Here is a 26,280-nt window from a genome sequence, read left to right as displayed (position 1 = left end):
TCAGGGTACCGTCCTTCTTTCGGACCAGCACGATCGGAGCCGCCCAGGGGCTCTGGCTTTCACGGATCACACCATTCCGCAACATGTGGGCCAACAGCTCTTTCACCTCCTGGTACATTTGAGGCGGGATCTGCCGATATCTCTCTCGGATGGGAGCAGTATTTCCGGTGGGTATTTCATGCTGAATGTCCCGAGTGCACCCGAAATCATCTTCATGCTGTGCAAACACTCCCTGATATCACTGTAGAAGTTGTTCGATCTGCCTTACTTGTCCAGCAGAAAACTCAGTCAGGTTAGCTTCCATTTCTTCCAGGAGGTGGCGTCCAGCCAACGGTTCTCTTCCATGTTCCGGGCTATTGAGGGACACCTCTAGGGTCCATGGTTTTCCTTCCACAGGTGCCAGCCCTATAGCGTCAGCTCTAGTAAGGGCCTCCGGCATTACGCACACTCGCGCCACCTCTTGTCGGGACAACAACTGTAAACTGGTGCCACTTAAATTGATGCAGCGCACGGGTACTCGACCGTGCCGCACGGTGGCCAGAGTTCGAGCAATCAGGAGTCCAGAGGGAGCTTCTTCTCCCTCCATTGGTTCAACTTGAATGTCCACGCCCTCTAAGGACACATGTGCCAGCACCGGCAAAGTGAGTACAGTCTGTCCCACCGGCAGTGTCATTGTGGCTTCGGGCGGTATCGATACCTTACCAAGGTACTGTGAGGTAGTGGGCAACTTTTGAATCTGACTGACCCGCACGAGGTGCTGGAACACTCTCTTGTTAGCTGGGTCTCGAGTGGCGCGGGTCCAGTTGTTTTTGCTACAGCCCTCAGCCAGGAACTGTCCGACTTCTTTCAGCACATTCATGCCCAGGGTTACAATGGGCCCATCGCCTCCGGGCCCGGTGGTCAGTACGATCCCTTTTCGACCGAGGTCCTTTCCACATGCCCGCATGGACATCCGTACTACTCCCACTACTGGGATAGGTAGTTGATTAGCCGCCACCAGTTTGACAGTGGGTTCCCGGCAGGAACGAGCGACTTCAGGAAAGTGACTTTGGAAGTACGTCTCAGGCATAGTGGTCACTTGAGACCCGGTGTCCATCAAACAGCGGATCCGCTGCCCATTGAATTCAGCCCAGATAATGGGCCTCTCGGAGACAATGTCTTCAGAGCTCCCTCTTCTACTCTCTGAAGCTCGAGACCCCACGGTATGCTCCACAACCGTGGGGCATTTTAGTTTAATGGCTGTCCCCTCCTCCTCCTTTCTCGGTTGGAACAGTCTTTGGAGATATGCCCCCTACCTCCGCAGGTCCAGCACTCCGGTCCTCGTTCTGCCGATAGGTCGGGTACATGTCGTGCTGGGGCCGGATAGGAACGTCTTTCTCGTTCTGGTCTCCGTCCGCGTTGAGCAGTACGGTCCGTCGGCAAGGGGGCAGTAGGAGTCTTCCTACTAGAATTCAGCTCACCCCGAATGTCTCGAATTTCCTGACGTATTTCCCGTACCCAATCAGGCTCTTGGTTGGTGAATCCAGGAGCAATTGCCTCATGACTTCTAACTGTGGCTTTGAGAACAGGAACTTCTCTCTCCAGGACTCTAGCTTCAGCCCCTACCTCCAGGAAGCCCATATCAGGGCTCAATCGCAGCCGCTCCTTCAGGATCTGCCTCAGGGAAGGGTCTTTCAAGCCAGCAATCAGTTGGTCACGCAACACCTCATCCAATGGTCCCAGTCCTCGGTTCCCATCTCGAGTTTTCTTAGTGATATGGGCCGTCACTTCCTGTAATGCATTAACATACTGATTTACTGTCTCATTTTCCCCTTGGACCCGCTGAAACAACCGTAAGCGCAAGTGTCCCAAATCTGTAGTGTCACCGTGCATGTCCTCTAGAATTTTTATCACTTTATCCACGGTGTCACGGTACCCAGGTGGGCGGTACATCACAGTTTGTCGGGCCTCTCCATCAAGGGTTAGGAGGGCCAGCTCCGCCTGGGCTAGAGGGTCAAGGGGATACATACGTAGCATACTTCTCAGTCTTTCTGACCAGTCCCAAAGTGACATGCCATCCCCTGTAAACTTGGGAAGATGGCTGAGCATAGCCCCCAGGGGTATATGGCTCCGGCCGGACCCAGCCACAGACTGATCCGCCATCTCTGCGTCTGAATGTTGCATCCTGCCGACTACGCCAAATATAATGCAGGTGCCAGAATGCAACGCACAGAGACACAAGGCGAGAACAGTCAGAGATGTTTGTAAACAGTTTTATACAACAGGTATACTGAAACAAGGGATTAGCAACAAGGGTAATGAACAGTGGTTTGAAATATCAGAAAAATACAAAATTTCTCAAAGTAAGGCGCAGTCTCTTAAAATAAGGCGCAGTCTCTTAAAGTAAGGTGATGCCCTCAAGCATGAGAGACACCACACAAGTTCTTTAACCGTGAATTTGGCCCTAGCGGGGGTCACCGGTTATTCCCGCTAGGCCGTGAGTCTCTTTCCGGATAAATTCAATTAAATCACGTTGTGCTACTTTAGCCCCAACCGTTCCCCTCCCAACCTGAGTACTTAAACCCAATTGTCCCCGGTACCATGGGTGAGCAGTGGAAGTGACGGCCCTGCTCACATATGCAGCTCCTCTCTACTTGGCCGTTGGAGGCAGTCTCTCGAGCCTTGGATAGGGGGGTCCAGGCCTCGTCTGTCGGCGGCCGACGTCGGGTTCCGCGAACTCACTCAGCACCGCGATCAGGTTCCTAGTATCCTCAGCAGGCACAGCACTCGGGTCACAACTGTGAGGGATCCGGAGCTCTTTTACCGGTGCCCGGCTGGATCACCTCTCAGGCCTCTGGATTTGGCCTGTCACGCGGGGTTTCTCAGGACGCAGGGAGCACGTCTGCTCCTCTCTGCTGCTTGGCGCCAAAGACCCCTCAGGTTTGGCGCGCTGGCCTCTTATCTCTCTGAACTCCTTCCTGGAAGTCACCTGATCGGGTCCAGCATCTGAATCTGCCCTCTCTGCAACTTCCTTTGTATATTTTGGTTCCGCTTGACTGTCTCTGGCCAGTAGATGGCAGTCTCGCTCCATCCTTGAAACGTCATGTTGTAGTTCTTTTACAAGCTTTCTTGCTCGTTCTACATATACTGTACATATAGTAATACAGTATATGTAATGAATGAGTAGGTACCTAAAAGAAACAGGAATCATCTTCTGGAAGACGGGTCACTTGTAGTATTGGCTTCTTACTGGAGTCAGTATACCAGCTGACATTGTTGGGAAGGTTGCGTTTAGCTCTAGTGATTTTTTTTCAGCCAATTTTGTGATGGACGATTCACACAAATAATGTGCAGCTACAAAATTTTATTTCCTTTTGGTAAAAAAGTATTGGAAATGGTTGTTACGAGGGCATACACAAAAGAAGCCAGAATTTATTTATAAAATACAGCAAAGTAGGCAAAAGATTGTAAAACAAAAAAAACAAATTACAGGAACCAAATGCAACCTTCCCCAATGACGTTGGCTGGCATTCTGATTCAGGAGGGTTCTGCAAATATTCAGCTAGCAACGGAAGCCCATACTACAAGCATCCCACCTTCCAGAAGACGATTCCTGCTTCTTTTGAGTACCCCCTCGTATATATACGTATATGTGCATAATATGTAAATGTGTGAGTTTTGTACAGTGGGGAAAATACTGTATTTTGCGGATTATAAGACGCACCGGATTATAAGACGCACCCCAAATTTTGGGGTGCAAAATACGAAAAAAAATTTTTTTTAAATAAAATGGTGCACCTTGGGCCAAAATCCGTGATGCAGTGTGAGCAAACTTTGTCAGGAACTACAGGAAATGTCTGACCTCTGTAATTACAAACAAAGGTTTCTGTACCAAGTATTAAGTTCTGTTTTTCTATTGAATCAAATACTTATTTCATACAATAAAATGCAATTTAATTATATAAAAATCATGCAATGTAATTTTCTGTTTTTTTTTATTTTTAGATTCTGTCTCTCACAGTTGAAGTGTACCTACGATAACAATTACAGAACTCTCCATTCTTTGTAGGTGGGAAAACTTGCAAAATCGGCTGTGTATCAAATACCGTATTTTTCGGACCATAAGACGCACTTTTTTCCTCCAAAATTTTGGAGGAAAATGGGGGGGGTGTCCGAATGTTGGGGGAGGGGTGTATATTTATCTGTGGTGTGGTGGGGGAGTGGTATCGGTGGAGGAGCGGGGCACAGGAGGCAGCAGCCGCCTACTGCAGCCTACACTGTCCCCGCTGCTAAAGAAAATGAATATTCACTGCCTCATGGGCGTGGGGAGCACTGAATATTCATACTCCTTAAAAGCGGTATACAGTGTAGCTGCACTGCGGCTGCTGCTGCCGGCTATCTCCTGTGCCCGCTGTTAGAGGGCATGAATATTCAACCTCTCTCCACGCCCATGGGCGTGGGGAGGGGGTGAATATTCATGCCCTTTAATGAGCGGGCACAGGAGATAGCCGGCAGCAGCAGCAGCCGCAGCGCGGCTCCGCTGTGTGCCGGCTATGAAGGAGAGTGAAGTCACTGCTCCCAGCACACACAGATCCGGCGTGGAGAGCAGTGACTTCCGGCAGCTGATCTCTCCTTGTGAGCCGCGCATGGCAGTGACGTCATGCACGGCTCACAAGGAGAGATCAGTGCAGCCAGACAGGACGCAGCGCAGGAGGAGAGAAGAGAGGTGAGTAGGAGTGTTTATTTTTTTTTAATGTGCAGCCTGATGGGGATTAGGGGGACCATGCATACTAGGACAGGGATTAGGGGTGCCATGCATACTAGGACAGGGATTAGGGGTGCCATGCATACCAGGACAGGGATTAGGGGTGCCAAGCATACCAGGACAGGGATGAGGGGCGCCATGCATACCAGGACAGGGATGAGGGGTGCCATGCATACCAGGATAGGGATGATGGGTGCCATGCATACCAGGATAGGGATTAGGGGTGCCTGCATACCAGGACAGGGATGAGGGGCGCTATGCATACCAGGATAGGGATTAGGGGTGCCATGCATATCAGGACAGGGATGAGGGGTGCCATGCATACCAGGACAGGGATTAGGGGTGCCATGCATACCAGGATAGGGATGAGGGGTGCCATGCATTACCAGGACAAGGATGAGGGGTGCCATGCATACCAGGACAGGGATGAGGGGTGCCATGCATACCAGGACAGGGATGATGGGTGCCATGCATACCAGGACAGGGATGAGGGGTGCCATGCATACCAGGACAGGGATGATGGGTGCCATGCATATCAGGATAGGTATGAGGGGTGCCATGCATACCAGGATAAGGATGAGGGGTGCTATACAAACCATGATGGAGGGATGCCAGGCATACCAGGATGGGGATGGGGACCACATATACAAGGAAGGGGGGCGGCATATATACCAGGATGGGGGATATTGTCAGAATTGGGGGACATTACCCCTATACCAGTGTCAGCAGAAGACCCCCTCCCCCTTAAAAGTGCACCTTGACCACATTTTTTGCTTACATTTTTATGTTTTTTTTATCTTCCTCCTCTAAAATCTAGGTGCATCTTATAGTCCGGTGCGTCTTTTAGTCCGAAAAATACAGTACTTAATTTCCCCAATGGATGTGTGTGTGATTGGGCACATTGGCCCTTTACCTGTCCCTGCTCATAGCTCTATTATATTAGCAATGTAAGGTAGCACTATATTGGCACTATATGGCGCTGATGGACTGCAATATTTTATAAAAAAGCACTGTATGGTATTACCAAATACTACAATGGAACACATTCTACAGCAGAATTCTTAATAATGACTAAGCTGTAGTGCGGATCTACAAGGGTTAAGAGAAAATACGCTTTAAAATCAATAAAAGCCATAAAGCCAAGAATGCCTAGTGATGTCTATCAAAGATTACATATCACAGACCACCTCCATGAGGCCATAAAATTAGTAGACTAAAATATACGGTTCCTTAGATTTAGTAATTCTTTACTATGTTCTGGATATACTTCAGCACTATACCATATGAAGTCTATATCAAAGAAGTAATGAAACCTGGCTCCACAACAAGCAGAATCATTAGGTTTTTGTTCTCGATCAATCCTGCTCTAAGTGTAATTTAATCAATCTCACTCGTAATGTGATTCCTTCAATGGAGAAATCATTGTGATGTTGCCGTTCATAATGTTAGAGATAAAATGATAAAGCTTTTATTTTGCCATCATTATAATAATGACTGAGAAATTCATGGATATTTATGAAGTTCATTGTAAGCCTTTCAGCATAAGTAACCATTTTTGCCAGTATTTATGAGACTGTCCCTTAAACCAAATTGCAAAAAAGAGGGGTTTATGCTAACTAAAAGTGGAATTTCTGGCATCTTGAGTGTATAAATATCCCAAAATTTGGGATTCAGTTTTTGGTGTATTGGTATGAGGCATTGGTATTGGCATTTTGCTGACACTTTGCCTACAAAAGTTTGCCCTGGTACAATTTGAATTATTCAAAAAATGCACAAGAAAAGCAGTACCTCATTGTGTTGGAGGAGAAGTGTAACATATAGTTATTCAATAAAGGAGGTACATAATTAGGGACAGTAAGTTATGGAAAAGCCAAATGCAAAACACAACATCAAAGGGAGAGGAGGAAAGACATGGTACAAATTGTGATTCTAAAAATTATATGCTCTTTATTTAATCACATTAACAAAAGGTGTGGGGGGGGGGAACCTCATAGGTCCAAAGAAATGGCGACATGTTACAGCAGGATAGGATGAGATAAATATAATTGCAGTACAAATAGGTTCAATGGTTGATGAGTTTACTGCATAGTATTAATAATCATGAAATATGCATATAAGACATGAAATATAATTGCCTTATTCAACCAATAATATCATGTACTGAAGGTGAAATGATACATTTATAATGAAGTGTATACAGCAAGGTCATGGATCAGTAGTGTATTGGTAATAGGATGTGAATCCAAAGACAAAGAAATGTGTCATCATAAAATAACATAAAAGAGTACTAAATGCCCATTATGTACTTGTACCTATTCCGTTGGAATGGTGACAGCCTCGATGCACATTTTCGGCGTCATTCTATGTCTTAATATTTTATTTCTGGTATGCGATATAGAAAATGCTACTCTAAATTGCTACAGTTTGCTAGATTTGGGTATGCTGGGACAACTTTATCTAAGTCTCCTTTAGGTAAATCACAACATTGTCAAGTAATTGACCTTAAAAGGACTGTATCAAGTTTGGAAATTATTCCCAATATATAGGATAAGAATACCTTCCTGGTAACTAATAGTCTAACTTCTGGGACAACCACTGATACCAAGAATGGGGCTCTGAGGTCAGGGACTGGTAGGGTTCCTGGCAGTTGGATCCCCAGTAATCGGGAAGTTATCCCTTGTCCTATTGATAGGGAATAACTTGCAAACTTGGTACAACCCCTTTTACGAACTGTGTGCACCAATTAAAAGTGACAAAACAGAAAAACTATGGCTACTATTAATCAAGACTGGAGTTCATCACGCTGGTCCTGATCAGGGCTTGAGTTGGAGTATTAAACTCCTAATTCACTGAGAGGCACACACAGCGTCTGCCTAGTGGCATGCATGTCTGTGTGTGCCTCGTCACAAATCTTACTCCAGTGTCTGACGAGCAGCTGTCATAACGCCCCCTGACTCGCCCCATCTCCACCCACTTTGTCAGAGCTGAGCAAAAGTGACGAGAGAACATCAAAAGTCAGAAATTTTTAACGTAAATTTGAGTTGACCAAACATTTTGCGACTTTTCAAAGCTTTTTATGCCAGAATTCTGGTGAAAACTTTGATGAATCGGGCCCTATATCTATATAAATATGATCAGTTTTGGCTATGTAAAAATCCTTTTTAAGATGCAATTGTTTTCAAACTGGACATGGATCACATGAGAGGTGACTCATACATGTCCACCACCGCCAAACATTGCACACAGTACTTTAAATTGCATCACTAGTACTGTAGAAATTAAAATATATCTGGGACATGATCTACAGCAGGACTTTTTCCTCACTGCCTCACCAGCTAATCATGGTGTTATCAGGGGTCCGGCTATCGAACATTATCACGGTGAAGGCCTTTTCATGGCGATGCCCACTTGGTCTCCAGACCAATCACCAGCTCTCATTACATCTCAGACAATAGTGTGACTCATCACTGAAGAGGATAGACCTCCATGCCAGCCTTCATTGTCGTCTTGCTCTGAGCCATAATATCCTTTGAGAGCGCTGACTTGAGGTCACGAATAAGTCTTCACAAAGGAACATCATACCAGTCCTACTCTGGGGATTATGGTGTGGGTTGGCATAATGTACAGTAGCCAGTCTCCTCTAGTCTTCATTCCAGGTACACTAACAGCTTGCCATTACATTGATTTGGTCGCGAAACCAGTGGTGCGGCTATTTGTCCAAATTGTCCCAGTAGTCATTTTTCAACATGACTACGCCAGTCCACATGTTGCTTGTGCAACTGTGAGCATCCTGCCTGGTCTATGTGTTACCATGCCCTGAGCGTCTCTTGACTCTTCTCCTATCAAGCACATCTGGGACGTCATTGGTCAGCAATTGCATAGGGAACTGCCAGCAGCAAATTTTTATGATTTTTCTACCCAATTGCATTCATTGTGGCAGAACGTTCCTCAGTCCACCAATAATAATGCATTAATAGCAGCCAAGGTGCGTAAGTGCGTGTATTTCTGAGGATTGGGGCTCATTCTAGATACTGAATAAATCGAATGTTTCAAAACTTTCGTTTCTATTTTTTCACCTTTTGCATCACATTAAATGGGTCTAAAACGAAAAGTCTGCAGTCACTCTGTGTGACTGCAGACTTGTGAATATTCCCAGCGCACGCACTGTGCGTTGCGATTACTCGCCGTTCTCTGCCCTGGTAATGGTGGTCAAGTATGCAATATGTGTACCCGTCTAATGGGCAATTTCAGAGTTGTGTGTGAATTTGAAGACATATATACATAGACATATATATATACAGTACAGACCAAAAGTTTGGACACACCTTCTCATTTAAAGATTTTTCAGTATTTTCATGACTTTGAAAATTGTACATTCACACTGAAGGCATCAAAACTATGAATTAACACATGTGGAATTATATACTTAACAAAAAAGTGTGAAACAACTGAAAATATGTCTTATATTCTAGGTTATTCAAAGTAGCAACCTTTTGCTTTGCATACTCTTGGCATTCTCTTGATGAGCTTCAAGAGGTAGTCACCGGAAATGGTTTTAACTTCACAGGTGTGCCCTGTCAGGTTTAATAAGTGGGATTTCTTGCCTTATAAATGGGGTTGGGACCATCAGTTGTGTTGTGCAGAAGTCAGGTGGATACACAGCTGATAGTCCTACTGAATAGACTGTTAAAATTTGTATTATGGCAAGAAAAAAGCAGCTAAGTAAAGAAAAACGATTGGCCATCATTACTTTAAGAAATGAAGGTCAGTCAGTCTGAAAAATTGGGAAAACTTTGAAAGTGTCCCCAAGTGCAGTTGCAAAAACCATCAAGCGCTACAAAGAAACTCGCTCACATGAGGACCGCCCCAGGAAAGGAAGACCAAGAGTCACCTCTGCTTCTGGGGATAAGTTTATCCGAGTCACCAGCTTCAGAAATCGCAGGTTAACAGCACCTCAGATTGGAGACCAGGTCAATGCCACACAGAGTTCTAGCAGCAGACACATCTCTACAACAACTGTTAAGAGGAGACTTTGTGCAGCAGGTCTTCATGGTAAAATAGCTGCTAGGAAACCACTGCTAAGTACAGGCAACAAGCAGAAGAGACTTGTTTGGGCTAAAGAACACAAGGAATGGACATTAGACCAGTGGAAATCTGTGCTTTGGTCTGATGAGTCCAAATTTGAGATCTTTGGTTCCAACCACCGTGTCTTTGTGCGACGCAGAAAAGGTGAACGGATGGACTCTACATGCCTGGTTCCCACCGTCAAGCATGGAGGAGGATGTGTGATGGTGTGGGGGTGCTTTGCTGGTGACACTGTTGGGGATTTATTCAAAATTGAAAACATACTGAACCAGCATGGCTACCACAGCATCTTGCAGCGGCATGCTAATCCATCCGGTTTGCGTTTAGTTGGACCATCATTTATTTTTCAACAGGACAAAGACCCCAAACACACCTCCAGGCTGTGTAAGGGCTATTTGACCAAGAAGGAGAGTGATGGGGTGCTATGCCAGATGACCAGGCCTCCACAGTCACCAGACCTGAACCCAATCGAGATGGTTTGGGATGAGCTGGACCGCAGAGTGAAGGCAAAAGGGCCAACAAGTGCAAAGCATCTCTGGGAACTCCTTCAAGATTGTTGGAAGACCATTTCCGGTGACTAACTCTCGAAGCTCATCAAAAGAATGCCAAGAGTGTGCAAAGCAGTCATCAAAGCAAAAGATGGCTACTTTGAAGAACCTAGAATATAAGACATATTTTCAGTTGTTTCACACTTTTTTTGTTAAGTATATAATTCCACATGTGTTAATTCATAGTTTTGATGCCTTCAGTGTGAATGTACAATTTTCATAGTCATGAAAATACAGAAAAATCTTTAAATGAGAAGGTGTGTCCAAACTTTTGGTCTGTACTGTATGTATATATAAAATATATAGACATATGTATGTGTGATTGTATGTATACAGTATATGAGTGTATTTTTTCTGTACATATTCATATATCATGCACATATAGTACTGAACTCCCCCATTACAAAATCCTCCCCAGTTCAATTGCAATGATATAAACCATATTATGATTAAACATACAAATACGGTATAGTGTTATATAAATCTAGAAAATTACAGCTAACATGTGCATTTCATACATTTCTTTATATTTACACTGTAATATAAAACACACAGAAAACACTGTACAAACATCCAGTGTAACAGAGTGGTAAAATAAAGTCATTCTACTGCTTGCGCCATTGATTATAAATCACCAAGGTATTGCTTGTATAATTAGTCATCGTATTGATTCCAATAATGCTCCATTGAAATCTAACAGTTGACTTTGTGTGCTGTATCGCTAGTTAACACAGCATCATTTCAATTAACACATAATGATGGATACATTATATCTAACAAATACAAGGCAGAATGAAACTTGCAGTGTAATAATTCCATGTATGTACATGAAGGAATGATTATTTCTAATTACAACTTTAATATATGTGGGCCATAGTCCAACTCTTGCCTTATTCCAAACTATAAACTAATGTATTAGATTTATTACATGTGAATATTATACTTCATGGTATTTCTAATAGTGTCGCTGTGGGGCTATGTTGTCTATAGGATTGGTGTGAGATTTCACATATAGATCATCATATAGTAATGAAATTGAACTCACGCCTAGATGACAGGTTGATGTGATACAAGAATGATTACTGAATCTATTTTCACTGTCGGTGATGTTGGGAGCATTAGTAATCCTCAGCCAGGGGGTTGTATAGGGAAAAGAACAGTACACAGGAATGGGTTACATACTAGATTTTTACATGCATACTATCTACATAGGACAGATAGTTAATGGATGGATAGATGTTAGAAACATAGATGATAGATCGATAGATACTATTCTTGACACCATCAAAGGACCATTTAGCATAAAAATGACTTTTTTACACAGCTGTATATTTGTCTAGTGTATTCTCTATATGCATTTTCAGGAAAAAAAATCCAAAACAGAACTTCCTTTACCTGTTCTTGTTTTTGGAAAATAACAAAATATTGGAAAAGGACAGTGCTCCCATAGTAAAGGAGAAAACGAAGTAGCTCTTCTATTGCTTATTCTTCGGGCAGAGCACCTCTTCAGGAGAGCTCGTGCCTGATCTTTTTCCTAGTCCAGGTAGCCACTGTGACCAGGTAATAGGATGGTTTATTTTGTGCTGCAAACTCTCTTTTACAATAGCATATTTCTGGGCTGTCCAGTTGTGCTTTCGAATAATTAAAAGGATTTCATAACACAAACTGCATACATTGCTAAATGGATTTCTTAATCCGGTAATGATGCAGTACTTACTATGAAAATCCATGTCAGAATGGCTGTATAGTCATTTACTTGGACTTATAAAATGCTCATATTAAAGGGAACCTATCATGTAAAAATATGTTATAAACATGCAGATATGGGGTTAATCAGCAGGTTAATAGCATTCTGAAGCCGGTGGGCCTCCATATTGAAAGACCCGAAGCCGGGAGAAAATGACGTTTAATCCTCCTGGCAGCCTCAGGCTTTCAGTCATAGGGGTGGGCCAGCACGGCTTCTGTCACCGCTCAGTACATAGTGAGCAGCAGTTTATCCACGCCCCCCAGAGTGACTGACAGCAGTATCTAATGCTGAGGCGGCTGTCAGTCAGTGCTGCGGTGTGGTAACAGCAGTTGTTCACTATACACTTAATGATGACTGAATCCGTGTCAGCTCACCCCTATGACTGAAAGCCTGAGGCTGCTAAGAGGAATAAAGGCAATTTCCTCCCGGCAGTGGGACTTTCAGTGCGGTTGCCGGGCAGATTCAGAATGCCATTAACCTGCAGATTTACCCCATATCTGTAGGTTAATAGCGTTTTGTTACATGATAGGTTCTCTTTAATATCACGATTATTCAGCCATTCTTACATCGATATTCATAGTAAGTACTCCTGTCTTATGAGGTATAAGAAATCTATTTAATATTGTGAAATCTTGTGTCAGATCTGCTTCAAAGTCCATTTCCTCAAATAAAAAAACGACATACTTGTATATTGGTTAACAGTGCAATATGCTTTTGTCACATATTTTGTATTTAAATTCTTTTTTTTCCCATCCAGAAATGTCAAAAGCCTGATTAGACAGAAAGCATGACTATGGTACTGAAAAAAGTCTACAACATTAATAAATATAACATGATGCTGCGTGACGATGGAAATAAATAGCCACAGTAGCCTTTATTGATTACAATATTATTATATACAAAATTTAAATCACCATTTCTTTGCTGAGGAGATCATGGATGGCCCACCAAACACTGGGCAGTGCCAACTACAATACTGCCCAGTCGCACCGTTCCACCACTGTCATAGTACTGCCCACACAATTTATCTATATCCTGGAACAGCGGAAACTAAGGTCACCTACTGATTAAGAGTCACAATACCTCCAATGTGACCAAACCCAATTAACCAAGGCAAACCCTGAACTTCTCACCTTCAACTGACATGACAAAACAAACAAAAACAAAGGAATCCCACACACACCACCAAAATTGGATCATTGTCAACCAAATGTAAAATAAGGGCGCGTGAGAGGGATGTTCACTGGTGCTGTATCCCAGATAGAAGCAGTTGCTCCAATGGTCCCCCTCTTCTTATAAGGTAGCATAAGATACCTGACCCCCATAACCTCTTACCCAATCCTAACTTAATGCCCCCTATGTGACTTATCCTACCCATGCCCCCTTAACAACCTTTCATGCCTAGTGCAAAACTAAAAGTTAACCCTTTCCTGGCCTTCTACTTTCAAACCCCTGTCATGTCTAGGCCTACACTAGCAGCGCCCATTTCGGCCCTATCTTAACATGGGATATTATAAAAGTGGAAGCAACTGAAATAGAAAATAGGTCAATATATACTTGGGCAGCAGCAGGTATTTTTTTCTGTGATTTTGAAATCTAACATGAAGAATATGACAAAAAGAAAAAAAAATCAGTAGCAAATATTGCGGTTGTGGGTGTGACAGTATCATGGAAATTAAATTTAAAAGCCAAATAATCACCATTTAAAGGGAAATACAATCTCCTAATACTCGTCATTAATCATACTTCTGCGCAAGTCTGCTTCCATTGGCAGATGTGGGAAGTGCTGATTCTCTTTAAAGAGACCAACTGAGTGTGTAGCCTTACAAACAATGCACCATGGGAGAAAAGTATGCAAATTAAATTCCGTCCTCGTAGTGGGCGATCAGCTGGTCGAGTTTGCGCAGTTCCTGTCATCATAAGAGGTCCCCCCAACTCCCCACCCCCAGTGTGCACAACGTAATCTCCCTCACACATCTGACAGTGCAGAGAGCTGATTCCTGAAAGCACAGTGGGACTTCCAAACCCCCCTCTTGGTATTTATTTAATGGAGTATAATTTTTAATAAATGTAAATTACAAAACCATTTATTTCCACATTTTCTGCTTGGTTAAAAATATTCTTTATGGTGGCACAACCACTTTAACTCTCTCACAGATTGAAAGAAACTACCTCACATGTATCATCTAGGAGAGGTAGCTACTAGAGATGATCACATCTTTTGCAATTCCGATTCTCCAGGTTTGACACATTTTTCCCCAAAATTTAATTTGGTGTGAATTGCAATACTACAAAGCCTCAATTTGCCCTAAAGAGACATGTACAAAGTTCTGAGGTCTCCTAGGACTGTATCCAACAACTTTCAAGCTCTTTAACACAAACATAGCCTACATAATATCAAAGTGAAAACACTAAAGAAAAGGAAAGTAACACGGTAGTCACCAAAAGCCCATTTAATAACACAGCACACTGACAAACTTTTCATGTTTTGTTTTGTTTGTATGTTTTAAAAAAAAAAAATGGTCCAAAAATTATCGCTCTTTGTAATTTGTGATCAGGCAGACCATTATGTGCAGAACACTGACTGAAACTGAGGGTGTCGCTGATAGAGGTAACATAATCTTGCTTTGAATAAGGATCCATGAGGTCACGTGTGCTTTCCGATTTGGATGCAATCTTCTGTAATGTGTAAAATGGCTGTGGGCATTTTTCTAGCGATTCACATTAGTTGAAACGCAAATAGGTCAAATTTGCTGAGCAATTTTAATAAAATTCAATTTTATTAGATTCAAATCAATTCGATCATCAATAGTTGTTACCCATAAAGTTTATGTCTGGCCCTTCAATGATCCTTGTGATATTATTTTAGCATGGTAATAGGCCCATTTTTAACTTTTTTTTTTAGTATGGGATAAACCATTTTGCAGTAATGCTATTTCCACCAAGCTAGTAATCTTTTCCTTGTCTGGTAAGCATAAAAACACTGAAATGTGGCACATAACATACTGTGCCATACTTCTGATTCAATTCAAGCCAACATTTTCACACATATTGATTAGTCAATCTGCCCCATCTACTGAGATAGGCATTTCATATGCCATTCTTAGTCCAAAGTAGACATGGGTTAAACGCTACAAATGTATTCAGAGGCACAGATTTGAATTGTAATTTATGCCACTTTCTGGCATCAGGCATCAAGGGGACCTGTCAATCCTGCAAAGATTTGTCTGCATTCACTTTTTAGCATTTGTCATGAACATTGTAAAAACTTCACAAATGGCTTGAACCAAATATTATTAAGTATTATAGTGTAAAGTCAGTAATGAGTTAGATTTCATATTAAAATGAAAAAGTATAGGATGCCCTATAACTCAAGATCACACAATCCTGGGGGAAATTGCATGATTTTATTGCAATTTGTATATGACCAAATGGCATCATGTAATATTAACTATGCAATTTTAAAAGGCAAGGTATGATTCTCATTCATAAAAACTCTGCATGTAAAGCACTGAATAAAGCAGTTCCAAAAACTCTCCCGCCTTGCCCTACATGTTATGACTATACAGAAAATTCAGAGAGTAAAGACCCCATACATGTCAGACTGATCAAAACCACTAATATTGATTGGTTTGGTTGACAATCATATATGGTTGGAGGCACTTAACTATCCTTCGACAGATGATGTTGAGGGAAATTAGAATCTAGCATGTCCAATTTTGGGCTGCCAATTTTTCTGTTCTTTAAGATATAATGTCAGCCAGTGCCTCTCTCATGGAGAACAAAGGAGAGCTTGGTGGAGCGAGTATTTCTGTGTATGGGATTGTTGGGTGAGATAGCTGCTAGCTAAAAGATCAAGCAATCGATTGTACAACTCATCTATCTATCTATCTATCTATCTATCTATTTATCTATCTATCTTTCTATCGTGTATGGGGGGCTTTATAGAAGGCATGCATTGTTTTACTTTTGGTTTCTTTAATCTGTAGGAATTACAGCTATTCTGACAAGCAACCAAGGACAAAAATATATTTTATTATTTTACTTAGTTCCATCACATAGGACTATGAATTGTCGATCTCCATGGGATTGCAAGTAAATAAATCTAGTAAGCAGATCACTGGGAAAGGGAGTTTTTTTTAGGAAAGGTGGCATTTAACAAGAGGTAATATATCAATCAGCCTGCTGATGCTTCTTCAGTTTATCTCTTAGAAACACGCGCAGATTGTCGAGTTGTACCTTGACAGGTGAAGCAGCGGATATGGAAGTGGTTGGTCTGGACTCTCACTACTTCTCCTTTACAGGTCTCTCTACACCGGTAGCATTGGATGGGCCCCGTGCTTCCTGATGAACTGTACGAGTTATGTGGGTAGGGCATTGCTGGAAAGAAGACAAGAAAGGCTTGTTACATACAATTCAAAATCACATTTTTATCAAGCTGCTCCTATTCTCTATGTAAATGACAGTACACATTCAAATAATGAAATAATAGGCACCAGGACCAATGTAGTTATTCCTGGTGCTTACATAGCATTGACATATTCCACAGCGCTGTACATAATATCGCCATTTACACCAAACCCTGTTACCCTAATTTATCTATCAAACACACTGGGTTAGTTTCATAGGAAGCCAATAAATCAATCACAAAGTTATTTGGAGATTGGAAAGAAATAGGAAAATCTTAAAGAAACCTATGCGAACATATAGAGAATCTGCAAGACAACAGTTCAAACCACTAAACCACCATACTGCCCTTAAAGCAAACGTGTCACGTGAAAAAAATGCGATTGACCTGCAGATATGGGGTTAATCTGCAGGTTAATAGCGTTCTGAACCTGCCCAGTGCCCGCACTTAGAGCCCCCTGCTGGCAGGAAATGAGACTTGCATTGGCGAATTTGATCCAACACTGGGATCAGTATCGGACAAGCTTCTGTGCTTCTGTACGGACCACTCAGTTCAATGAAAAAAATCGGACATGTGCACTGCCCCATAGACTATCATAGGTGAGGGACGAGTGCTATCTGTGAAAGACATGGAAAACACTTGTATAAGAAAAACTGAAGTCTGAATGAGCCCTTACTAGTGATGAGCGAGTATGTTCTGTTAACCCTTTCGGCAAGCATGCTCGTGTGTTTTCCGAGTATATTCAGCGTGCTCGGGTGTTATGTTTTAGTCACTCCGTGTGCATGATTTGCGACTGACAGCTTTAATACATGTGAGGAATGCCTAAGAAACAGGCATTCCTCACATGTATTAAAGCTGTCAAACAGTCGCAAATCATGAGCACGGAGTGACTGAAACATAACACCCGAACACGCTGAATATACTCGGAAAACACACGAGCATGCTCGCAAATCTCAAGTAACGAACATGCTCGCTCATCACTAGCCCTTACCCCTATTTAGGATTACTTCAATGAAACATGAAAAAATGGCAATGTATTGGGAAAAGGAAGTAACGGGGTTTGTGTAATAGGTATCACATAATAAAATGCACATGACCTTTTTACCAATCTCAGACAGACAGTGAAGGTTTATGGTGTATATCTATATTTTCTTATTTTTGTTTTATGTGGACTGGCTAGTTTTTTTCCTGGGGTCCAAGGAATTGGCTAGTTTTTTTCCTGGGGTCCAAGGATCACAAACTAACTCACCTAAAAGTAATAATTCATTGGACAATAAGGAAAAGTTCACATTCATTGCCTAGTAGAGGGTCAGGTATAGCACCACTGCAGCATCCAGTATCCAGCCATCATTTTATTCTGGAGCATAAATGTCATTGTATAATAAAACTGAGGAATTGTCTCCAGCATTCCTTCAATCCTATCGCTACATTCCTCAGTACAGTCTTCAGTGGTGCTGAAGCCAAACAGCAGTTCACTAAGAGGTTTGATTGTATTAATTTGAGCATGATGATCTGAAGGCAGATGCTTGGTGAAAGCCGCCTATTCATGCTCCTCACATCAGTTACATCTAGATAACCTTTTCAGACACTGCACAGACTTGCTCTGCCGCTCCTGGGTTTTCAGCCATAGATACGCTGTCCTAACCTGCTATTACCTTCAGGGGCCGCAGTAACAGTCAATGGCTGTTACACAGGTTATTCCTTCGCCCTACATTATTCCGTTCACAGCCTGCCAGCACCTGCCCTTACATTCCAGAAAAGCTTTCAGAGAAAAATCTGACATTTGGCATCACACATATATTAGGTTACCCAACTATTTCAGTTTTCTAATGAGTGTAAACAGGTTGAAGATAATGCCTCAATATATTACATGGAGCATCCGCAAGTGCCAATGGTTACGTTTCAATTTTAAATACCATAAATTATACTGTCTTACACTCCATTGTGACATCTCCAGACCAAAGTGGTCTACAGCGCTTTCAGAATTGGAATGGAAATTTATGCTGATTTCTATCAATAACAAATGCACACAGCAAATTTGATCAGAAAGATAATGATTAGTGTTGAGCGAGTATGTTCTATTAACCCTTTCGCCGAGTATGCTCGGGCCGAGCTCCGAGTATTTACAGCTGCTTGGTGATAAGGTTAAATCGCTCCCGTGTGCATGATTTGCAACTGTTTGACAGTTTTATTACATGTGAGGACTGTGTAAGAAATAGACATTAAAGCTAAATAATCCAAACAGTGCTGCATTTTGGATCCACATTAAATCAAAACTGTAAGGTTATGACTGGCTTTTAGCAGACCCAAATATGATCCTTAGTCAAAATGCGTGAAATTACCGTAGCTTCTTTAATAACTAATTTTGATTAGGCTGTAGACCATACTACACGAGATAAGCTCAAGTACCCTAAATCCTATCATCATATCCATCAGATAATACTACATTTTAGTCTAGGAGCACAAGCCTACATACTTTATCTGTTTTTAGACGAAGTATCTGACATACAAAGTACCCACACAGTGATGCATCATCAATAAAAGGAACCGGTCCACTGGCACAGCATGAATCAGAGCCTGGCTGCAGAATTGCAGCCATCTTGGTCAATCTGATTTCTTCATGGAGTTTAAAGGGATAAACCACATACAGCTGTGGAAAAAATTAAGAGTCCACTGAACAGTTTTCTATTGGAAAGCATGGAAAGACTGGTGGAAATCATGCATGAAAGCTGTGATTAAAAATCATGGTTAGTCCACCAAATATTGATTTCTGAACTCTTCCTGAGTTAAAACATGAATAATTTGAGGTCTGAAAGGAAAGGTTATTTTTTCGTATTTTGATTCTTTATCATTTGCTGCAAATAAATACCACATTTTTAGCTTTGAATTTCGGAGACATGTTGTCAGCAGTTTATAGACTAAAACAACAATGTACATTTTACTCAAAAATATACCTATAAAAAGAAAAATCAGAGAAAATGAAAATTTTGCAGTAGTCTCTTAATTTTTGCCAGAGCTGTATACCACGTATCCACAGGACCCCCATAAATGTTACATTTATCATCTATTCTGTGGGCAGGTAAGAAATCTTCGCTATGAAACATTTAAAGGGGTATTGCCATCTCCAAGATCCAATCCCAATATATAGTAGGTGTAATAATAATAATATTAGCAAATATCTCCAATTAGAAATGTAGTATAGTATTTTTGATTCGCTATCTCTCTTTCCTCATGTGCAGGCATTGCAGGACCTTAGGAATCCATGGTAACGACCACTAGCAACTAGCTAACTGTCACTATATCAGTGGTCGTATCCATGGATACCTAAGGTCCTGCAATGCCTGCACATGGAAAGAGACAACGTGAATCAGAAAAACTACTATATTTGTAATTTGGTAATATTATTATTATTACATCTATTACATATTTGGATAGGATCTTGGAGATGGGAATACCCCTTTACCATTTAAGACTAAATCTTGAGAGTCGTCTTTGAAGTTTACATACTTACTATTAATATGCATCTAAGGCAGGGGTGCACAACCTGCGGGCAGAGGTCACATGCAGCCATTCTGTACGGTCCTCAACCATGTGAATTGAAAAATATTGGTCTGACAGATTACCTATATGTGAGCAGCCACACTCAGAAGAGTAATGGCAGCAACTGAGGAACAGGGAGTGGCAAGTACTAATGGCGCACTGGGTAGACATCTCTGGATGCCTCATACATCAGGAGAATGGAGTCTGGGCACCTGTACAGCACTTCAGAAATCAATATGTGAATTAGACAGGTGCCAGTGGTCTTCTGTACCTGCGACTCTCTCCATTGTAGATTATGGGAATTGTGAATCACTAAGCCCAAAACCAATTACCTACTATAGAGAGCCGTGTGCATTCATCACCTCTTCCTCTTTATGGCCTATTCACACTGTTTTTTCTCGAGGATTTAGTATAGGATTTTCCAGCAAAGCCACATAAAAATGCTTCAAATGCTCTTTGAATAAGCTTCCTATTAGTTTAACTAAAAAATACTCAAAATAATGTGAAAAAAACCACTGTGTGCACTAGAGGAGTTTTTCCCATTAAAAGCAGTTGGAAACTTATTCAAAAAATATTTGACGCAATTTTATGTTGATTTAGGAGCTGGAGCCATTTCTAAATCCTTGCCCGAAACCTGTGAACCTAACATTAGAGTGCAGATTTTTGGAGGTAAGAGTCATGTAAGTAGAATTTGTACCTATCAGACATTTATGATGTATACTTTTGATATGCCAGAAATGTAACTGAAGGTAATACCCCTTTGATTTTTGGTGCGACCCCCGGATTGGTTCAGAATGACAATGTGGCCCTTGGACCTGATCTTGGATATATACCCTACAAAGAACACAGGCAACAGTATATGTACTTGAATTTTTAACAGTGCGCATCTGAACACTGGTATTCTTATATTATATAACCTCTCTGTTTCAGTGTTATAAGGATGAACTAGAACGGCTCATGTTTCCAGTGATTTCATTTTTTTCTGTGCTCTTATTGTTTTTTGCACCATATAATATATATTAATATATTTGCAAGCCCTTTGTTGCTAGGGAACTCTGAGTTGTCCCTACCAACCAACGCTAGACTCCCAGGAGGCACAAAAAGATGATGAGCACTAGAGAGAGGAGACAGGGATACGGGTATAGATGAGGACATAGCCGGCAAGAAAAGCTTACTCTATTCAATTATTACCAGTCCATCCAAACATGGAGGAATAAATGATGATTTTAGATCTCTTAACCTGAAATATGCTTTGGTTTGTCAGCGCATTTAAGCAGCAATCTACTATGTGCTCAGATGTAGCGTAAAAGGATCAAGAGAAGCTCATTACAGCATTTAATCCACTAATGTAAACAAGCATTACAAATATCCCTGATGGCAAGGAAAGCGGGCAACGGGGATGGACCAGATCTGTGCAATTACAATGCTGAAATTTCTACATTAACCATTTTGATGATAGATAGAAATGATATATAATACAACATGAGAACACTTTTACTGATTTCTGTCTTTTGGCTTTGGTTAATTAACCACAGGCAAAAATAAATAAAAAATTTAATTAAGTCAAATCTCCACCACTTTCATGAGGACTTTAAAGACATGTTACTAATCAGATACTCTGCAATGATGAGGGTAGAGATATCATGTAGAAATAAATGTATACCTTTATATAGAAGTTACTGAGTGTCCAGTAGGGTTAGATGGGTGGTCCCCTTTCTGAAAATCTCAGTACTTGAACGCAGTTTGTAATAAAAAAAAAAATAAACCGCGCTGTATTCACCCTCCGCGTGTCCAGAGCTAAGCATCCGCCACTGCTCCTGATTTCTGATAGTGGATGAGCAGCCAGTCACTGCGCTCACTAATTGGCTGCTGCGCTGTCGATATGAAGTAAGCGCTGCAGAAAAAATCAGTGACTGAGAGCAGTGGCAGAGACTCGGTGGACCCGGGGATGGTGAAGAAGTAAAGGGACTGGAACGCAGAGAACTGAAGTAGAATTTTTTGCTCTGATGAAGCCCTCTTCAGACTGTTTGGGACATTTGGAAGAATGATGGTCCAGAGAAGAAAAGGTGAGCGCTACCATGAGTCATGTGCCATGCCAACAGTAGAGCATCCTGAGACCATTCATATGTTGGGTTGTTTTTCATCCAAGAGAGTGGGCTTACGCAATTTTGCCTTCGAACACAGTCATCAATAAAGAATGGGATCTAAATATCCTCCAAGAGCAACTTCTCCCAATGGTCCAGGTGCAATTTGGTGATGAACAATGCTTTATCCATCATGATGGAGAAACATGTCACAAGGGAAAAGTAATAACTAAGTGGCTTGGAGAACAAAACATTAAAATGTGGGGTTTATGGCCAGGAAATTCCCCAGATTTCAATCCCATTGAGAACCTGTGGTCAATTCTCAAAAAGTGGGTGGACAAACAAAAACACAAATTATGATAAATTCTTAGCACTGATTAGGCAAGTATGGGTTGCAATCAGTCAGGACTTGGCCCCGAAGCTGATGCCAGGGCAAATTGCAGAAGTGTTGAAAAATAAGGGTCAACACTGTAAATTTTGAGTCTTTGTACTTGATGTAATTGTCAGTAAAAGTTTAAAAATAAGGAAATGCTTATAATTGTACTTTAGTAACCGCAGAACATCCGACTAAAATATCTAAAAACACTAGAAACAAAATTTGTGTCAGGCTCCAAACTTTTGGCCATGACTGTACATTCATGTATCATTTCATATTATAAAGGTAACATTCTTGCATTAGGTAAAATAGACTTTATCACATGAGAAAATTGACAACTTGTATGCGTAAAACAAAAAAGAATGGGATATAAAAAGAGAAGAGAACTCCTATTCAAATGAAAAAACAAAACAGATACCAATTAGCAGTTTTGTCCGGTCTTCTCAACACTGTCCTCAAATTGTACAAAATGACCTATGCTTCCAAAGGGTCCAAAGGGTGCATTTACCAGAATCTAGGGCACATACATATTTCATTCTAGTACTACAACCCCTTGCAAAAATTATGGAATCACTGGGCTCGGAGGATGTTCATTCAGTTGTTTAATGTTGTTGAAAAAAAGCAGCTCACAGACATGGCACAAAACTAAAGTCATTTCAAATGGCAACTTTAGGGCGTTAAGAAACACTAAAAGAAATCAAGATAAAAAATGTGGTACTCAGTAAGGGTAATTTTTTTTTCAGACCAAGCAGAGGGAAAAAATTATGGAATCATGAAAAACAGACACACAAAAGAACACTCCAATACATCACTAGTATTTTGTTGCACCACCTCTGGCTTTAATAACAGCTTGCAGTCTCTGAGGCATGGACATAATGAGTGACAAACAGTACTCTTTATCAATCTGACTCCAACTTTCTCTGATTGCTGTTGCCAGATCAGCTTTGCAGATTGCAGCCTTATCATTGACCATTTTCTTCAACTTCCACCAAAGATTTTCAATTGGATTGAGATCCGGACTATTTGCAGGCTATGACATTGACCTTATGTGTCTTCTTTCAAGGAATGTTTTCACAGTTTTTGCTCTATGGCAGGATGCATTATCATCTTGAAAAATGATGTCATCATTCCCAAACATCCTTTCAATTGATGGGATAAGAAAACTGTCCAAAATATCAATGTAAACTTGGCCATTTATTGAAGATGTAATGACAGCCATCTCCCCAGTGCCTTTACCTGACATTCAGCCCAATATCATCAATGGCTGTGGAAATTTGCATGTTCTCTTCATGCAGTCATATTTATAAATCTCATTGGAACGGCACCAAACAAAAGTTCCAGCATCATCACCTTGCCCAATGCAGATTCGCAATTCATCACTGAATATGACTTTCATCCAGTCATCCACAGTCCACGATTGCTTTTCCTTAGCGCATTGTAACCTTGTTTTTTTCTGTTTAGGTGTTAATGATGGCTTATGTTTAGCTTTTCTGTATGTAAATCCCATTTCCTTTAAGCGGTTTCTTACAGTTCGGTCACAGACATTGACTCCAGTTTCCTCCCATTCGTTCTTGATTTGTTTTGTTGTGCATTTCCTGTTTTGGAGGCATATTGCTTTAAGTTTCCGGTTTTGACGCTTTGATGTATTCCTTGGTCTACCAGTATGTTTGCCTTTAACAACCTTCCCATGTTGTTTGCATTTGGTCCAGATTTTAGACACAGCTGACTGTGAACAGCCAACATCTTTTGCAACATTGTGTGATGATTTACCTTCTTTTAAGAGTTTGATAATCCTCTCCTTTGTTTCAATTGACATTTCTCGTGTTGGAGACATGATTCATGTCAGTCCACTTGGTGCAACAGCTCTCCAAGGTGTGATCACTCCTTTTTAAATGCAGACTAACGAGCAGATCTAATTTGATGCAGGTGTTAGTTTTGGAAATGAAAATTTACAGGGTGATTGCATAATTTTTTCCTCAGAATTGAATGATTCCAAAATTTTTTCTCTCTGCTTGGTCTGAAAAAAATTACCCTTACTAAGTACCACATTTTTTATCTTGATTTCTTTTAGTGTTTCTTAAAGCCCTAAAGTTGCCATTTGAAATTACTTTAGTTTTGTGCCATCTCTGTGATCTGCTTTTTTTTCAACAACATTAAACAGCTGAATGAACATCCTCCAAGCCCGGTGATTCCATAATTTTTGCCAGGGGTTGTAGTGTAGGCAATATACTGGATTCTTATAATCTATTGTAATTTATGGCTCAGTAGAACCTGCTTTATTTATTGTGCTTACACTGTAATATTGGAGCTGTTTTCCTCATTCCTTCTTTTACTTTACTATTTTCTATTTCCTATTATTTGTTTCTTCTCTATCACAATTTACTATTTTCAGTTTATTACGGTATTTATCACTATTTCCTTACTATTCTTATTTGACTTTTACTATTATTTGTTACTTACCTCTTACAATTTACTGTTTTCACTTTACTATTTACCATTATTAGTATTACTTTATTCATGGATGTTATACTATGTACCATGCTTTTTAATATGATCAAGTTCTTTGATCTCAACGGACGAAAAGCCTTTGTAGTTGCTGTATTCTGGACACAAGAAGGGACGATATTTAAAGACATCTCTCAACCTCAAAATGTCTTAATAGGAACATGTAAAAAATGGTTTACACACAAAATAATTAGTAAAATTGTTTATATGTAAACTGTATATATATGAGGTATAATGTGTATTCGTGGACTATGGCTCTGTGATGGTGGGATGAACAAAGCTTATCTTAGCTATTGTAACTATACATAACCATGGATGACTTCACAGTAATGACATAAACTGTGAACATTTACAGCAAAGTCCAGTTATAGGCTCTATAATCGTGCCTTTATTCCCCATCGTCTCTTCCAATACATCTCCTCCATGAAACGTGTTCCACAGTTTTAATTAGGTGTCTGGGGCTGGTCTAGTCTTCTATTTTCCTATGAGATATCTAATGTCTCACAGCTAAACATGGCTTATGCTTCTTGCTGTTATTTTTACAGCAAGAAAGCGGCAGTCCCTTTACTACTAAATTACAAATATTCAGGATGTATTACACTCTAAATATGCAGCTGTGGTCGATGGGCTGACAAAGACGACTGCTTTGGGGAACCAATCCCGCTATGTTTTTTAAATACGGTATTAGGGCATGTTTAATGGTTGTCTGCTTCATCTCTAATCATCCTGATGGTCCCCCAACTATAAACTGTGTTGTCAAAACCAGCAGGAATTGTTTAATTTCCCTACAGCTATCCACCGGATAAATGAAGCATTGCACAGTAGGAAGAAGCCAGCAATGTAATGCATGGTCATGCAGATCTTCCAGGGCAAGAGAAAGTGTTTGTCATTGCTTTCTCCTCTTGTGAATTGTTGAGAGATGCCCTTGTTTAACTTAGAAACCTTTTGACTGGTAAGGTTACCTTAAGAGCTGTGTCAAAAGTGGCCTGTTTTGAATGATCATTTGAGGCCCCAAAAATATACAACCACTAATTTAAACAATCACTTCTGAAAATGATTTTTTTTTATTGTGTCCTTTGTAATATACATGGTTCAGCTTCAGTGAATTAAAACTGTTAAGTTTCCTCCAGCATGTTATTTGCTGAGAGGGGTTAAGTCCATTTGTAAATGGGCGTGTTTTTATGAGAACAACCAAAAACGGGCGGGAGGTCATTCATCATATCTCCACCTCAGGGTGTGGTCT

The 26,280-nt window shown here is 41.0% G+C and overlaps 1 protein-coding gene across 3 annotated transcripts in view; it reads right to left on the bottom strand.

Annotated features, from left to right (window-relative positions):
• The window catches only part of ABLIM3 (actin binding LIM protein family member 3), a 266,409-nt gene that overhangs the window by 98,399 nt on the left and 141,730 nt on the right, over positions 1-26,280 (bottom strand). For all 3 annotated transcript variants that reach the window (XR_012251181.1, XM_073651326.1, XM_073651325.1), the window contains exon 2: positions 16,364-16,504. Coding sequence is in view for 2 of the 3 variants with exons in the window: in XM_073651326.1 (XP_073507427.1) it covers positions 16,364-16,504 (141 nt within the window). In the remaining variant the exon portion in view is untranslated. The remainder of the gene's footprint in view (positions 1-16,363; positions 16,505-26,280) is intronic.

This window comes from Phyllobates terribilis, unplaced genomic scaffold (genome assembly GCF_046119375.1).
Source record: "Phyllobates terribilis strain yellow unplaced genomic scaffold, ASM4611937v1 Scaffold_11__3_contigs__length_659146591, whole genome shotgun sequence".
NCBI classification, from domain to species: Eukaryota; Metazoa; Chordata; class Amphibia; order Anura; family Dendrobatidae; genus Phyllobates; species Phyllobates terribilis.
The sequence above is the reverse complement of the archived record's forward strand: the minus strand, read 5'-3'. Positions and strand labels throughout refer to the sequence as shown.